Genomic DNA, 17,450 nt, shown 5'->3' with positions numbered 1-17,450 from the left:
CTTCTCCATACCTTAAAGGCTGCTTCTAGTACCTTATACCGAGTTCTCTTGTAATAATTACCCTGCAACTCTTTAATCAGGCTGCGTCTAGCGTGTATTCCCAGCATTAGGTAAAATATAGAAGGTGCTTCAGCCATATCCTCTACTGGTTCCCCCGTTAGCAACACACGCAATCTTTGCAAAACACATACATAGTAATATAACAAAAAGTCAGGAATTGCCCGACCCCCTCTCTCAACCGGGAGAGTCATCCATCTCATTGCCCTCCGAGGTTTCCCTGGAGACCATATACATTTGGTGCATGCTGATTGTAGCTGTTGTATATATTGGGATGGAATCTCAAGAGGTATAGCTCTAAACATATAAAGGGCTTTTGACAAAATACTCATCTTGATTACATTTCCTCTTCCTATAATTGACAGTTGCAAACGCCCCCACCTGTCTAGTGACTGCTGAATATGTCGAAACGTATTACTCCAATTGGCCTCTACAATGTCTTTCATGGATGTTTTGATTATGATACCAAGATATGTAGCTTCAGAAACCACTCGTGCATCGCAAAATCGCAGATTCTCAGTGCATAGAACTTGGGTCTTCCCTGAGTTTAGTTTGTAGCCGGATTTAGCTCCAAATGCTGAGGCCAGTTGCTCAATCTCTAATAATGCCTCCGCTGGTTTAGTCGTCACAACCGCCACGTCATCCGCATACGCGAATACCGTGTGCTCTATGTTTTGCGCGACAAATGGCTTAATTGAGGGATTGTTTGATAATCGCTTTAAAAAAGGATTAATAAATAAGGCAAACAAAAGTGGCGAGCAGGGACACCCCTGTCTTGTCCCTCTGGTGATTTTAATAATATTAGATTTCCGTCCCATAGCAGCAATTCTTGCATTTGGGGCAGTGTATAGTACCTGTATTGCTGTCAAGAAAGAATCACCAAACCCTGACTGCCTCATGACCTCCCATAAGTATTGCCATTCTACACGGTCAAAAGCTTTCTCAGTGTCGAGTAATATTAAAGCAAGAGCACGTTTTTCGGCCTGAGCAATATCCAGTAGAGTAATAACTTTATTTATGTGCGTCACAGCACCTCGGTTAGGAATGAATCCGTGTTGGACTAAAGAGACTATGGGAGTTATAACTTTTGAAATGTGATTAGCCAATATCTTTGAATATACTTTACTATCGCAATTGAGCAAAGAAATTGGTCTATAAGATCCCGGGATTTCAGGGGGTTTGCCCTTTTTATTAAACACAACAATCATCGCCTCATCCCAGGACTTTGGTGCTTTACCTCGTTGTGCAGCTCTCACAGTATCAAGCATGATATGTTTTAAATGATCAAAAAATAGTTTATACACCTCCCCTGGAATGTAATCAGGTCCGGCTGCCTTACCATTCGCCAAACTTTTCACAGCAAGCTCTAATTCTTCTAAAGTGATTGGACTATCCAGCCATTCCTTTTCCATATCAGAGAGCTGTACAAACTCCCCTAGATCAAATCTGTCATTACTATCTATTTTTTGACCCGTATACAATTCTGTATAATATTGATGAAATATATCAAGAATCTTTTCTGGGTCCTGTTGTAATTTACCCTGTTGATCTTGCATTCTAGTTATAGATCTAGAGGTTGATTGCATCTTTAATTTTAAGGCAAGTGACCTCCCAATCGCCTCACCATACTCATGGATATATCATTTATGTACCAGGTACTTTCTTGCGTTATCTTGGCTCCATATCCCCGTTATCTTGCATCGACATCTAGCTACTTTCTCCTCCGCATCTGCTATGTTACGTTGATTATCCGTTTTTTGAATTTCCCTTAATAAATTCTCCTCGACAGTTTTTAATGCCGTGTATAGGTCTTGCATTTCTCCCTTTATTTTCTTCTGTCTATAATTACCATAACTCACCACTTCCCCCCTAAAGCACGCTTTGAATGTTTCCCAAACTATATCAATGTTAGCCGTGCCCACATTAATATTAAAAAATTCAGTTATCCACTTTGACATATTCAATTTAAACTCTTCATCAAGACATAGTTTCCTGTCAAAAGTGAACATTCTTACTTCTGAATCTCTCGTGTAGTCCGGTATAGTTAAAACAAGGGGCGCATGATCTGACGTTACTTTAGGAAATATTTCCACAAATGCTTCAGCCAACAATGATGGAGGAGAAAAAAAATAATCTAAACGAGCCATTTTTTTATATATGGGTACGAATAATATGTATAGCCAGGGAATGTAAATTTCAGATTACTCCATACATCTACCAGACCGTGATCATTTACCAAATTGTATAAAGCCCGAAACACCTTTGGTTTACGGCCAGCATATTTCTCAGGTCCACTAGTGAGTTCTGTATTTTTTAAATTAATATTCATATCTCCACATATTATCACCGGTGTTATCCAATTTTCTAATTCCATATTTAAATCTATTAAAGTTTCTGGTTCATCTAAATTTGAGCAGGTATATTGCTGAGTGTGCAGTGAAGGGTGTTATGAAAGTGATGTTAAAACGGCTTGGCGGGGGTCCCAGTACCCGAGGGTAAATTAGACTTTAATACCTGGGCCTCCGTCAGCGGTTAAAAATAAGGCTGTTGGATGTCAGAGGCGAGCTACGACCTCCCACATCCGGTGGGTCAACATGTTTCAGCCAGTGCCTTATGTATATGCTGGCTTTCTTCAGGATCTAGATAAAAAGGTGATTGTAATTAAACTAGTGGGTGTGTAATTCAGACTATGTGTCTACACGCCCTAAAGTGTTTATCTATGTGTGAGAGGGGGATTCCCTTCTCAAAACACGCTAGTTTTAGCAGGTTCGGACCTCAAGGTTGAGAGGTGGCAGGGGGTTGACCAGCTTTTCTGGGCAGAGCCTGCTCTGGACCTGTAGTGCCTCCTTCGCACACCGGTATGCGAAGGAGGCACTACAGGTCGAGCAGGCTCTGCCCAGAACAGCCTTATTTTTAACCACTGACGGAGGCCCAGGTATTAAAGTCTAATTTACCCTCGGGTACTGGGACCCCCGCCAAGCCGTTTTAACATCACTTTCATAACACCCTTCACTGCACACTCAGCAATATACCTGCTCCGCTGTAATCAGGCGTCGAAGCACACCCGGGACACGCTAGGTGTCACTGGGTGGGCCCGATGATGAAGCATGCCACCAACTAGGTTGGTGGGTGAGGGCTTTATGAACACACTCACCAGGTGTTCCCACCCCATGACGAAACATACTCGAGTCTTTTACTCCTTGTAATTTTCGTAAATCGTGAGCTAGTCTCTTTTTGATTAAATCATATATAACCCCGGGGATAAGGACTAGCTATCTGGTCCTCTCTCTCTCTCTTGATTACGCATATTCATCTAAATTTGACCCATATATTGAGCACAGTGTAAAATGAGCAGATTTGATTTTTATCTCGGCTATAGCCCACCTGCCCCATTTGTCCGTTAAACTACGAATTAGTGTACACACTCGTGGTTTTGCTAAAATCATAACTCCCCTAATCATTGTGGTCTGTTGTGATGCACAAAGCAGTGAATATCCCACGTCTTCTGCGACTGAGCAATTGCTCCATGGAAGATGTGTCTCTTGGAGACATACAATGTCTGATTGAATATACCGAAGCTCAGAGGCTACCTTGTATCTTTTTTTTCACGTTATTAAGGCCAGACACATTTAAAGAACAAATTTTAATGTTGTAAGCCATTCAAATATATATTCATCATGACCCAGCATACTGGGGTGCGAATCTTTCTAATAACCAAATATGTCCTTATAATCATGATCTTACCACAAAGATTTTCCTCCCTGATCTGTGACTTGTCCCTCACTGGGTTTTTTACCCCCACCAAGTTCCCGTCCCCTTCACCACTCAAGTACCCTAGGTGCTCCTCTCCCCTCCCCCTACTACCCTCCCCCCTCCTTTTACCGAGGCTTTAGGACTAATGGTCCTTGGATGTGGAGCCTCCCAGACCTCCAGCCTACCCCCACAAGGATACCATTTTACATATGATCATCTGTTTACTGATACACATGAGAAAACATGAGAAAGCATCCTCTATTAAACCCAGATTACCACTAGACGGCTTTGATTTATAATACCATGCTGCATACAACCTATTCAACTCTGCTCCTTATAGAGCCTGTAAATATTCTTTTGCAGCCTTTACATTCGTAAAATAACGAGAATTTTCTTTATAGATGACTCTGAGTTTAGCAGGGTTCATTTTATAGGCTTGCGCGCCCTTGCTCTGGAACTGTGTGACCAACTGGCGTAACTGCCATCTATTATCCATAGTGTATTTGGAGAAGTCAGGTGTTGCGAAAAACTCAAAGCCCTCATCCTTTCTTTTCTTGTTGGGGCGTGTACTCATATATACAGCCTCCCTAGCTGAAAAGCTATTGAAGGCTACCAAAATGGGCCGAGGCCTAGTCTCAGCCGCCCCAGCCTGTAACCGGGTATTAAATGGGAATCTGTGTGCCCGCTCTATTTCTCTGTCCCAATCCCATTTGGTGATCTCCGGGAAGGCCTGTTGAAATAGTTGCACAATAAATCTTCGCGGATCTTGTCCCTCTTTCCCCTCTGGAATCTGCATATTTCTCAGATTATTGCGACGAGCACGATTTTCAAAATCAGCTAACTTCCACTGAATATCCTCTTTATTGGCACTCAACAGTTCTGTGGTAGTTTTCTGTTGAACCAGCTAATCCTCAATATTGGAAACTCGTGTTTCAATTTCCACAACTCTCTCCCCAAAATCAGTCTGAGACTTCGCCAACCGCCGTATTGAATTCTGGAGCCTACGGCAAAAATTTTGTATCCTCAGACTTTCTTGCTCCGTTTTATCCATATGCGAAAGTATAGTTTGGTAGATAGTGTGTAAAGTAATGTCATTCTCTCCAATAGGTACGTTACTGCCACTGTTTGTTGCTAATAATACTTCACTATCCCCCCTTTCATCCAATGATTGACCTCTCTCACGTATAGTAGCGGGGCTTACTTCTCCCAAATCAACAGAGTCCTCCATTTTACCATCACTCATCTACCAAGCTCATTTGCTTTGAGTACTGTACTGTTAAGTCCTCGCAAGATGAAATTGAGCCTTCAGACTCCGAATAGAAATCACCGGATTCGCCTTCTACTGTAAAGCGTCCTTCAGGCAAGAGTGTTAACATTAAGTCAGGTGGTTGACTTTGTGACCTTTCTCGGAGTTGTTCACTATTTCCACCCTTCGACCCCATCTTCCTGAATCATGGCAGTCATGGAGTCTATAGCAATTTCATTATCCAATACCTCGTGTAAATTGCCAGTAACCACTTTCTCAACTGTCGAGTTAAAATTAATATCAGCACTTGCAGTATTCCCTTGATTTTCTGTATTTTCAGGCGCTGTCCTTTCTCCCACATTAACAACAGCAGTTGCTTTCAAATGTGTCTCATGTTACGCGCTTGTACTATTTACACCACTTTTCCCATTGCGCTTTTCTTCTGCCGTGTTAAATATAGCAGGTATTGTAGCAGCCTTAGTCTTACCCGCTTCATTTTTCTTTTCCGCAAGGCTCGTTGCTTTAGCGGATTTAGTCGATTCCTCCACCTCGCTGCTGCCACCAGGGGTCTCCTGAGCCCGTCTCCCTCGCATACACCTTTGGGAGCCATTCTCTGAGCGTAATGCTTTCTGCTGGAAATTCGAATTACTCTCACGGCGTTCCTCGCGGCGTTCCTCAGGCTCTGCAAACCAGCCACAGCTGTGTTAACCGCCCGTAAAAGCCAGCTCCGTTGACGTGCCGAAGTGGTGTAAGCGCCGACAAAAACGCCAGACATCAATCGTGTGGACCTCGTTCCATGCAGCACCGGCACATACAATGACGGCAGAAAAGGTATGTTCTTTCTCTACAAAACACTTTTTACCGCACTCCAGCCGAAAAGTGGTTACTATTCCGGAGTAAATATCACCAAGTTCTTTAGCATGCAAGAACTCTCTCCCGTCCTCTCCGCTTTCTCTGTTCTCTCAATCGCTCCCTGATGATGCCCTGTATTTAAGTAAGGCATCGAAACGTCGTCGACCTGTAAACACCATATGTACCAAATACAGCTTTAACAAATCTTTACAATGTGTTAAAATGAATCAAGTCTGTATAATTTAGTACTAGTACAGACCCCCTTGCACGTCTTTTGTAAATAATTTTCCTTCTGTTTTGTCTTAAAAATTGCTAGTCATGGGCTGTGCCCACTTGATATTTACACTGATTTGTTGAGCTAATTTTAAAAGATTTTTGGGAAAATAATAAATTCTGTCCGGCTGGACAAAGGACATTCATGATATTCGGTGTATGTTTTTCGTTGTTTGATTCTTAAAACTAGGGACCACTGTTCCTTAAAATAGTTGATCATTGGAGGCTGAGTCACCCTCAGGACAAAGAATATACGTTTTTTTCCTCTACGCACGGTACATTCTCGCGTCTCGATTATTTTCTTCTTTCGCAATAGGCAGTCCAATTGGTTACACAGTCTCAGATCTTGGAAGCAGCCATATCTGACCATTCCCCTGTTCTCTTATCTCTTGATTTGGGTCTCTCCAAACCAGGTAGTAAACCATGGCGCTTGAATATAGCCAGGTATAGAGCTCCAGCAGGTAAACTCCTTTTGCAATCGCATCTCCAAGAATACCTTGTTCTTAATGATACCTCAGTCTCTTCTAAGACAATGGTTTGGGCAGCGGCCAAGGCAACAATTAGGGGTCAACTCATGTGGGACGCTGCTTTTCGCAATAAGGAAAACGCAGCTAAACGGACTGATTTGGAGGACGACATTCGTCGACTTTCTCAATCATATATCTCAAATCCAACCCTTCAGGCTCGTAAATTACTGGAGCAAGTGCGAATGTCTCTTAATAGTCTCTTTACTTCTAAAGCCGAATACGCTTTGCAAAAGATGAAAGGACGTCATTACGAACAGGAGAAAAAGGCTGGTCGGTTGTTAGCTGCGCAATTGAGACAGAGGGAGGCCGCTATGGCAATCCCAGCAATTAAATCAAGTGGTGGCGATGTACTTACTCGACCACAGGAAATAGTTGAGGAATTTGCTTCATTCTATAGATCTCTTTACTCTCCAAGCACTTATATAGATGCACTTGCGATGTCCAAATTTCTAGATGAAGTCCATCTCCCAAAACTCTCTGATGAAGGTAGAGCCCTACTGGATGGTGTTATTACGAAGGATGAAATTTCTTCAGCTATAGCTGCCTTGCCATATCACAAAGCTCCGGGAGATGATGGTTTTCCCCCTGAATTTTATAAATGGACCCGTCAGAGTATGATTGACACTTTACATGCTGCATTTGGGGAGGCGGTGGAGGAGTCTTCTCTCGGTCCTCTTTCCAACAAGGCCGTTATAGCTGTCTTACCGAAACCTGGTAAGGATCCTCTGTTATGCAGTAGTTATAGGCCCATATCTCTTTTAAATTCTGATGTTAAGATATTTGCTAGCATTCTTGCATCATGTCTTCGTAAAGTTTTATCTTCTTTAATTCATAATTCGCAGGTAGGTTTTGTTCCGGGTAGGTCATCTCGGAACCATTTACGCACTTTATCTCATACTTTATGGTAAGCTAAACATCTCACTGATGATACGTTACTTCTTTCTTTGGATGCTGAAAAAGCGTTTGATCGCATTGAGTGGGAATAACTTTTTACTGTCATGCAAAGGTGTGGGTTGAGCGATCAGTTTATAGATAAAGTGCGGCTACTTTATGATGACCCATCGGCTCAGGTCAATTGTTGCGGTTTCCTATCTACCCCATTTCGAATTAGACGAGGTACTCGTCCAGGTTGCCCACTTTCCCCTCTTCTTTTTCTTCTTGCTATGGAACCTTTAGCTGCTGCGATACGACAATCTACAGCTGTGGTAGGTGTCCCCCTTCCAATTGGTCACTCTAAAATTTATTTAGATGCGGATGATATTCTCCTCACACTCACCGATCTTCCCCGCTCTCTTCCTGCTCTCCTCTGCATTATCAATGATTTCTCTTCCTTTTCTGGTTACAAGATAAATTGGGATAAAAGTGAAGCATTACCCATGTCCATTGGTACTACAAAAGCTGTGATTTCGGGTTTCCCTTTCCATTGGCAACCATCCCGGCTTAAGTATTTAGGAATCTTAATGAATAGAGGGTTGGATAATATAGTCACAGACAATTTGACTCCTTTAATCGCGCAACTGCAAAGAGACTTTGATAAAATGGAAGGCTTTGGGCTTATCCTTATGGGGGCGGGTCCAGGCGGTCAAGATGGTTACTCTTCCTCGATTTCTTTATGTCTTCGGTATGCTTCCCTTACACATCCCCTTAACCACTCTGAGATCCATTGACTCCAAAATAAAACTTTTTGTCTGGGGCACGGCTAAACCGCGTCTTACCTTTGCAAAATTAAAATCTCATCAGTTACAAGGGGGTTTGGGTCTCCCTTCTATCGAGCATTACTCACTTGCTCTTCATCTTTCGCAACTTGTTTTTTTTCTACCAAAATCTAAAGACGTACCTTAATGGGTCCCCCTTGAACGTCACTTATTAGCTTCTGGTCTTGGTTTGTCCCTTTTATATGGCAAAGGGGTCAGTTCTTCTGATCCTAAAAACCCTATTTTATCCGCAATGTATAAATCCTGGCAGAGAAGTCATCGTATACTTAAATCTAATTCGCGTATCCATATCAAAGCTCCTTTATGGCTTAATTCTGCTGTTCGTGTTGGGGGTCGCACTTTGTCTTGGCCTGTATGGCAGGAAGCTGGTATTCAGACTATAGATCAATTGTTTCACAATAACGCTTTTAAATCCTTTTCTCAACTCTGTGAGGAATTTCATCTACCACCCACACAATCCTGTAAATACACTTAACTCCAACAAGCTCTCACAAAACATTTAGGCCCTCCGCCTGACTTGATATCTGTATCTCCTATTTTGTCCTATCTACAGTTATGGGGGAATCTTAAAGGTGTGACCTCTGGTCTTTATAAAACTTTTTTACATCCTCTGTTTTCGCAGCCTCTCTCGCAAGCTCTCCAGTTGAAATGGCAATCTCGTTTATCAGTTGTATATTCCAATACTCAATGGGATCAACTATTGGAAGGGTTACATAAGGGAGTTCGAGAAGCCCGTCTTAAATTTTGCATTTTTAAAATTTTGCATGAATGGCATTGGTCTCCAGTTAAATTGCATCATGCTAAGTTATTATCACATACTTTGTCTTGGAGGTGTTCAGCTTCTGGTTGCGATATTACGCATGTTGTCTGTGAATGTCCTCGTACAACTCCCTTTTGGCTTTTTGTACGTTAGACATTGGCCAATACCATGTCACTTTCTCTGCCCCTTACTTCTCTAGATATTATTTTGCATGATTTTCATAGCCTTCCGAAGCTTTCTAGACCACAAACTCGTCTTCTTCATACTGCTTTGGCCACGGCCAAAATCTGTATACTGCGGCACTGGAAATCCCCTCTGCCTCCTTCGCAGGAGGAGTGGTTGGTGGCGATGATGCAGACAGCTCTAAATGAACGTACAATTTATAATTTGCAGGATCAAGCTTCCATTTTTCTCCAGGTGTGGTGCCCTTTTCTGGCAGCCACTGTGCATAGCGACCCTGTTTCCACTCCTCCTTCTCCTCTGATTGTTCTACCTTCCTAATTCTATTCTTTTAGGTTCTCTTCCTCGTATTGCTCAGTTTTACATTCTTTTCCCCTTACTTCTTTTCATACCTACTCGTATTGCTCTGGGATCCTTGCTTATTCATTCCTTTTCTTTTTTCTCTTCCTTTTCCTTATTCTTTCTTTTCTTCATTTTTCCTCTCTTTTCCTTTCCTTCATTCTTCTTCTATAATGTACTTATTTTGCACTTTTCCCATTTCTAATCTATTTAGGATTATGGAATATACGATATCTCTACGTCCTCATATTTATTATATTTTGTGTACTACTATTCCTCATTGATAATATTTTTTATTTATCAAAGATGTTATTTTGCTTTGCTTTTGCTTTGCTTTATTTTTGCATTTGTACTATTGTCTCAAAATGTCTAATAAATAATTTCAACACAAAAAAAGATTGCATGCACAGCCCCTAGATCAGACGCAAACTGATGCTGCCCTGGGGGCTGCACATTCAAGTGAAATATAGAGCGGCTTTGAAGCAGCCGCTCTGTGTTTCACTGTGCAGGCGGCAAACCGGCTGCACTTTCAGAGGGATGGGAAATCCCCTTGCAGGTACAGTGAATGACTGCACCCACCTGAATAGGTATGTCTAGGGGATCCATAGGACCCACTTCACCCTCTCCAGAGGACTGCCATTAGGGGGCGCACTGACCTGACGGCACCCTTTAGGTGGGACACTGTCAGCGTGCCTCCTGACAGCTTCTTTAACTTTGAGCTTGTGTCTATAATATGGCGGTGCTAACACCAATGGCGCCCCAAGGTACTTTGTATAATAAGGCCCCTGATATGCCTTGCAGGAAGCAAAGGTTTAGAGCTAGTGGCCTGTTAGGCAGGCAGGATTCACCATTGATCACAGGAAGTGAACTTCAGAGGAGCTCCCTGTTAGCGAGGCACAAACTTGCTCTGTGCTTCCCAGTGCCTCTATATTTAATTTGATAGGCATGTTATATTGTGTCACATAATTAATAAATAATGAGTGATCTTCTGTTAAAAATAAAGAGTTGTGTGTTAGTCCACAAAATATGTCTTTGGCACGAGTACACAGAGTATGGACAGCTTTGTTTTTCTCTTCGCAATTGGTACCACTCATCTCCTCCTCTCCTCCGCTGTTTGACTGCTGGAACCTCAGTTGCTAGTAGAGATATCAGCAGCAAAAAATACAAGCAGAAGGGAAGAATATGTCAAGTTAAGAGAATTTGTGGTTTTGAGTTGACATTGTTTTAGTTTGTCTTATCTATCTTCTGTGTTTTATTTCTGCTCCAGAAAGGACACAAGCACCAGAAGATCGGAGTGGACAACCTCGCCATGGAGCCATAGAGCTTCCACCGCAGTGGCCCAACCCCAGGACAGAAGCATCATTGAATCGACTTCAGAAAAGCCTCTCTTTTTTTCTCTGCATTCTTCACACTCCGTGCTCTCTCCTACATTCTTCCATACATTACTCAAGATGTGCATACTAATACATGTTGAATATGTGCTGTCAATGCCTTGTCATAAGTTGTTCCATATGTGTATTCTGGGTTCAGAACCCTTGAAAGACTGTAAACTCACCAAGGGCACCGACCAAGCGCCTGTTGGGCAAGATGGGAAAGGCCTTGCCTGTCCCAACAAGTGACATCATCTTGTCCTCTACAGTAACTTTTGTAGCCAATTTTTTTTTGTTTTGTTTTTTTGTTCCAAATGTCTTTATTAGGTTTTTAAAAAACAAAACAAGGCAAAACAAAGGAAGGGAAAACAATTGCCATACAGAATTGTAGCCAGAAATCTAGTGCACAGACATGAGCAGAGTCTGATGATCCTCTATAAATTCACTCATGAAAAGAAAACATACAGAATGCACGGCAAAACCAATATAGAATATACAAATTACTGCAAATATGCAAAATAAATTATTAAGTGGTTGACTGAAGGACCTCATGCCGTCTAATATTAGGAACAGTTTCCAATGGTCAAGTATAGGGGGATTACAACCAGAGCATAACACATTTACCAGTGACAAGCATGTGTAGGCGCTTGACGAACATAAGGTTGAAGAACATAAGGTTACAATGATATAAAGTGGGCAAGCAGCTTATGGGAATGTGAGGGGTTCAGGGAGGTTTTGTCATAGAGAAGTAAGTGTCCAGAGATGACCATACCCTGTTATTTTAACGTTTCCACTGGGAATTCTGAAGAGAGATATTATCTGCACCTCTTAAGAAAGAGATCCAGTTGAGCCAGGCCTTAAAGGAGGAGGAGGCGGTGTTTTTCCAGTTGGCTAGTCTCGACTTACATGCTGACGTCAGTAATATGTCCGCTAGGAATCTATCATTCTGTGTTTGGATTTGAGGATCTAGAAAACCTTGAATTAGTGATAGAAAATCCTTGTTAAGGCGGACCCCACAGATAGTGTAGATAAAGTCGAACACACTGTCCCCAAAGGAGGAAACCTAACTGCAGTAGAATATAACATGACAGAGGTCCTCCGTAGCAGCATTACAGTTTCAACAAAGAGGGTTATTTTTAAAAGACATTTTGTGAAACCTTGACGGAGTATGAAAAGATTTTTGCAGATGCCAATACTTAGTTTGGGAGAGCGCAGGGGAGGTCTTGTAGAAAACGACTGAGTTCCAAATAGGGGGGGACAGTTCCATGTCTATTCCATTTTCCTAATACAGCTTTCATGGAGGATGTGGATTTATGTAATAAGAGGTGATAGAACATAGGGGCATATTATCAAGGGGGTTTATCTCCGCTTTTTTGGCTTTAAAAGCCAAGAAAGCGGAGATAAAATTATCTCCCTATTACCTAGCTGTCGCTAACACCAGTTAGCGACAGCTAGTAGGAGATAGCGACCATCTTGGGCCCCACTTTGCATGTCAGTGATATTTATCACTAATGACATGCAAAGTGGGCGTGCCAAGATGTTAGCGACTGGAAACAGCCGCTAACATCGCTATCTCCTATTACCAACTTTTGGAGATATTCGCGCTAAGCGTGAATATCTCCAAAAACTAACACCTGCCCTGAGCAGTTCTTAGCCATGTTATCCAATGGGAGGTGGATAACATGGCTAAGAGCATTAGCTCGGTAATGCATGAATATCGCTGACTTTTCAGCGATATTCATGCATTGCGGCCGTTTTTTATCGCATTTGCGATAAACCTTGATAATAGCAAGGTTTATCTGCAATAATTCCTGACGATGCTTAGCGTTAAAAAATTCGTTGCTAAGCATCGTTAGCGAAAAATATCGCTTAACGTTGGTAATGTGCCCCATAGTCGCTTGGCAGCCTGATTTGTTAAAAGTCATTATTGTCTTGATGATGGAGGGATCTTTTTCAGGAGGGTTTAATTTGGACAGGCATGCTTTGAGTTTGAGAAAGTCAGAAAAGTCAGAAAAGTCAATGTCTGAGAGGTTGAACTTTTGTAGCCAAATTTGTTTAATCTTAAAGCAGTTTTTTATGGAAATACTGTCCGGTAAACATGGCCTCCTTCCACCACCACCCACTCACTGAAGCAAACCTTCTTCCTCAAACCTTTTAACGTTCCATACTACTGGCATAGCATAATCGCCAGGAGCTTATCTGTCCTGGCTAGGTGACACCTCACTAAATAAATTAGAATGGTGCAAAAACATTAAAATTGTTTGCCGGCCACCCTTGTGGGGATACAGCATTCTGCATTATTGAACGCGTCCTTTCACTACCATGGGCTAAAGTGCAGAGGATGGGGGAGGGGGAGCATAAAGAAGAGGTCAGAGTGCTGCTACAGAGTGGTAATGGACACTAGTGCATAGGCATAGCTTACAGGTGGCTCACCTTTCGTTCCCCAGTGACACAGAACACTACAAAGAAACATCTCGAACAATACCCAAGGAACGAAGAGTCACTGTGCTTCCCCAAAGGTTTTGAGAACAAAGTGAGTTAAGTCGGCCTTGTGATAACATCCATGCGACAGATTTACAAGCTACTTGCGCCACTTTTTCGTCACTTTTCCCATGTTAAAAATGACGCAAAAGTGGTGCAAGGGTCTTGTAAATAAAACCCTATGTTTACTCTAATGAAGTCATCCATAGAACTTGATTGTATTATGTCAAGACACCTAAATGTCCCTAAAACGTCCCCTTGTCTTCTCAGTCCAAGTGTTTCCAGATAGTAGGTTGTAACTACATGTCCTAAGTAAAAATCTGAACTAAAAGGTGCACGACGCTGTGCAACAAGTCTGTAAAAGCTTGAACAAACCAAAAATGTGTTTTTCTAGCATGAGATCCGAGGGACGATAGACAAAGTTTACAGTCTCCAAACTGTGTGTCTAGATTGTACTTTGATTGTTTCCGTTGAGTATGAAGCCCACAAGACACAGCTGCAGCTACACTGATAGGATCTGATGAAGGAAAAGTTCAGAGCCTAACAGCTCTGTGGCCCCGAGTCAATGGTTTCCGCCATTGAACGTGAACGGTCACAGAGAAGTGGTCATTGCAACGCGGTTTATGGGCACCATCTTTCCAAAAGAACAAACTCTTCTAAAGATAGCATTTATTGTGAATGGTTCCTGTGAGTGGTTCTTGTGCCCTGACCTATGAAACAGTTTGCTTTTCAATTGCCTGCTTATTGCGTCTCCAAACGCTGAATGCACTTTCCTTATTGACAATATTTCCTCTCGCATGAACACTTTACACAATGTAGATAGGTAGAACACTTTGACAAGAGGTAAATGTATGCACCGTGCCTCCGCTTGTAATGCAGACATTATTAAATAAAACAGATTAAAATAAAAAAGACTGATTCATTCTTGTGTCGAAAGTGCCGTGTCTGTATAGATGCACGTAACTACTTTTCCCGTGTCCAAGCCTGTCCCGATCCAACTCTGGGGCTTATTTACAAGCCCCTTGCGCCGCCCGTACTTCAGGTTTTTCCATGTCTTTTCCTGGAATACTCCTGTGCCTCCAGAACTGCTACTCCCACACCAGGCTTTCTAGTTTGTGCTCCTGTGAACTCTAAATCCACCAGGCCTGCTTATTCATAGCACACAGAATCATTTTTGAGTGGTAGTGCATGATGTTACAAACTGGCCTGCATCACACACAAGACCCCCCACGCCCAATTGCCCAAATACCTAAATAGCAAACTGATAAAAGCAGGAAAATCCAGAACTTTGAGAAGCACCAACTCACTTCTTCTCATCCCCCGAAATTGAAAAGGAAAATGACCCAATGCCGATCCTTCTCTGGTAACGTTCCCAGGATGTAAAACGCACTCCCTATTGACCTCAGATGCAACCCCTCCTTCTCTTGCTTCAAAAAGGACCTGAAACTCCTGCTCCTCAACCAATACTTTACCTACCAAGGTAACCAACCTAGGCATCAATAACCTAATGGACTCCCCTCGACCTTCAAGGATGGTGGTTATCTGACTGTTTCAACCACCTGCGTTTTTCTCCCCTGCACTGTATACATAAGTATTATGGGGCAGATTTATGAAGGCCTTGCGCCGCCGGTGCGTCACTTTATCCCATGTTAAAAATGACGCACCGGCAGCGCAAGGCCTTCATAAATCTGCCCCTATGTCTTTGCTGATATCTTTATGCATCCTCATATCCTGCGATGTAATGCAATTTTTTTCTTTTCCTTTGTGTATGTAAAACGCTCGGATACCCACGGGTCTAGCTAGCGATACATAAAACTTTATAAATAAAATAAAATAAATAAAAATGTTAGTGTGGCTGCCGAAGCATTTAAAAGTATCCCTTTTCTATGAGTTTTTAAAATATATTTATGGAGTTTATGATATTTAACATGTTAGCATAATTGAGCACAAGCTTAATATGTCATTCAGTTTCATTTAAAGGAAGGAAGAGTGCTTGTTGCTTAAAATAAGAGCTGTGAACTTTTCAGGTGAAGGTAAATCAGAATCGTGTCCACTAATACCAAGTATGAAACTTGCATTACATGCACCTTTGTAGATGGAGAGATAGGATCCATTTTGTGAGGTATGCAGAAGTATCCAGCATCAGCGGGGTATAACCAAGACAAGACATGACCATGTCAAGGGGCGACTGTTGTCCTTCAGCCACACGGTCACCTCATTTGATGAGTCCAGAAAGGCCCAATTGCACATGCAGTGGCACTCTGGGGCACTGGTCAGCCTGCAGCCATACTGTACTAGAGTAGTCCACTTGCCAATTCAATGGGGGTCTACTAAAGCTAACAGAATTATAGCACAGACCATTACTCATGCACTCATACACCGCTCATGCACTCAATCCCCAAGCATGCACCCCTCATGCACCCATACACCGCTCAGGCACTCATTCCCCACGCATGCACCCCTCATGCACTCATACACCACTGTCCCCTGTGTTGATTGAAAAGGGCCTCATTTTCAGCTTCCGCCCATTTCAGACTCTCCCCCTCCATACAAACATACAGTGATCTGGCGGGTTGGGGGATTTCCACTGCATGGGTATCTGCCTCTTAGCCAACAGAAATGCCAAGACAAGCTTGCATTCCAGCTTACTTCTCTTAGGTGTGGGCATCAGGCAGAGAAGACAAGATTCATGTTTATGATTGTCGGTTCACCCTGTAGGAGCTGTGTCTATATTGTGATTCTTTACCAAAAAGGTGCAATGACACTACAGATGATCCCGAACCTATGGGAAAAACGTTGCCCTTGCCACATATCTTGGACATCTGTTGAAGGCCCCGGGGAACAATTAAGGCAAAAGTTGTCGTTTTAAAAATGTTTGATGGAGTATGTTGTGTTGGGTTAGTATGTACCTGGCTTTCCTAGAGACCCAACACGATATTCAAGAGTGTGTTCCCAGTCCACATCTGTTAGTTCTGTAGTCCGCTCTCTGGCCCATCTGGCCTTAAGTGGTTCGAATGCTATCTTAACTAGTTCCAATCTGATACAGCAGAGCAGACCCCTTTCTTGTACCGACTGGGTGCAAGTACCACGTGCGTTTGGGGTCCCTTCGTGCTGTTAACCCAGGTTTGTCGGACTGCCTGCGTGTTTGCACCATATGATACGAGCTAACCAGTGGGAACAGGGCATGGCAGTTTAAGGCTTTAAAGCTGTAAAGAAGCTTTGTACCTCAAACTTGACGTACGATTGATGCACACCTGCCCATGTCCCCATCGAAGGGCCAACAGTTGCTCCTACCTCTGAACTTACCACAAGGGCCGGCCAGGTGCACATGCTGTCTCAGTCTTTGAGCCCGCAAGGAAGAATTCTCAACAACTTATATCACTGTTTAATAATGTAATGAGTTTTGTTATCGTGCCCAAACAACGATTTGGGGAGTGATATGTCCACTTCCCCCTCTGTGACCAGCAACTAAAACTTTTATAGTGCCACTGTATATCTGACTCTGACCCAATTTAAGCAAACCAATATCAAATTGAGGATTGTATGCGACAGTGTTGTATCACATACGTTAGCAAAGTCATATCAGTGTCGAGGTAGTGCCACCATCTTGGAAAGGGCTATCCTACCTAGCACCCAGTGGGGACCATTGTTCCAGAACGGGGCAGTTTTTCAGGTTGCAGTTAGGTCCTTGATGGATGTTTCCATCAATTACCTCGGCCAGGTCGTGGTATATCTTTGCACTTAGAAAATTAACAGTTGTCATCTCCCATTTGAGAAGTAAGACAGGGGATTCCCTCGTACCCAGCCTATTAAACGGTCGGATTAGAAATAAGCATGAGTTTTTGATTCACTTATAAACCTGGCAATATACCTGTTTTTTTTTTTTTTTACCACGGT

At 42.6% G+C, this 17,450-nt stretch overlaps 1 protein-coding gene across 2 annotated transcripts in view; it reads left to right on the top strand.

Moving 5' to 3' along the window:
- Positions 1 to 14,465, top strand: part of SMIM22 (small integral membrane protein 22) — a 272,449-nt gene extending 257,984 nt beyond the window's left edge. For both annotated transcript variants that reach the window (XM_078662918.1, XM_078662919.1), the window contains exon 4: positions 10,970 to 14,465. In XM_078662918.1, the coding sequence (XP_078519044.1) occupies positions 10,970 to 11,023 (54 nt within the window). In that variant the 3' untranslated portion in view covers positions 11,024 to 14,465. The remainder of the gene's footprint in view (positions 1 to 10,969) is intronic.
- The last annotated feature ends 2,985 nt before the right edge of the window (positions 14,466 to 17,450 follow it).

This window comes from Lissotriton helveticus, chromosome 10 (assembly GCF_964261635.1).
Source record: "Lissotriton helveticus chromosome 10, aLisHel1.1, whole genome shotgun sequence".
Classification (NCBI taxonomy): Eukaryota; Metazoa; Chordata; class Amphibia; order Caudata; family Salamandridae; genus Lissotriton; species Lissotriton helveticus.
This window is presented reverse-complemented; position numbering and strand designations above follow the sequence as displayed.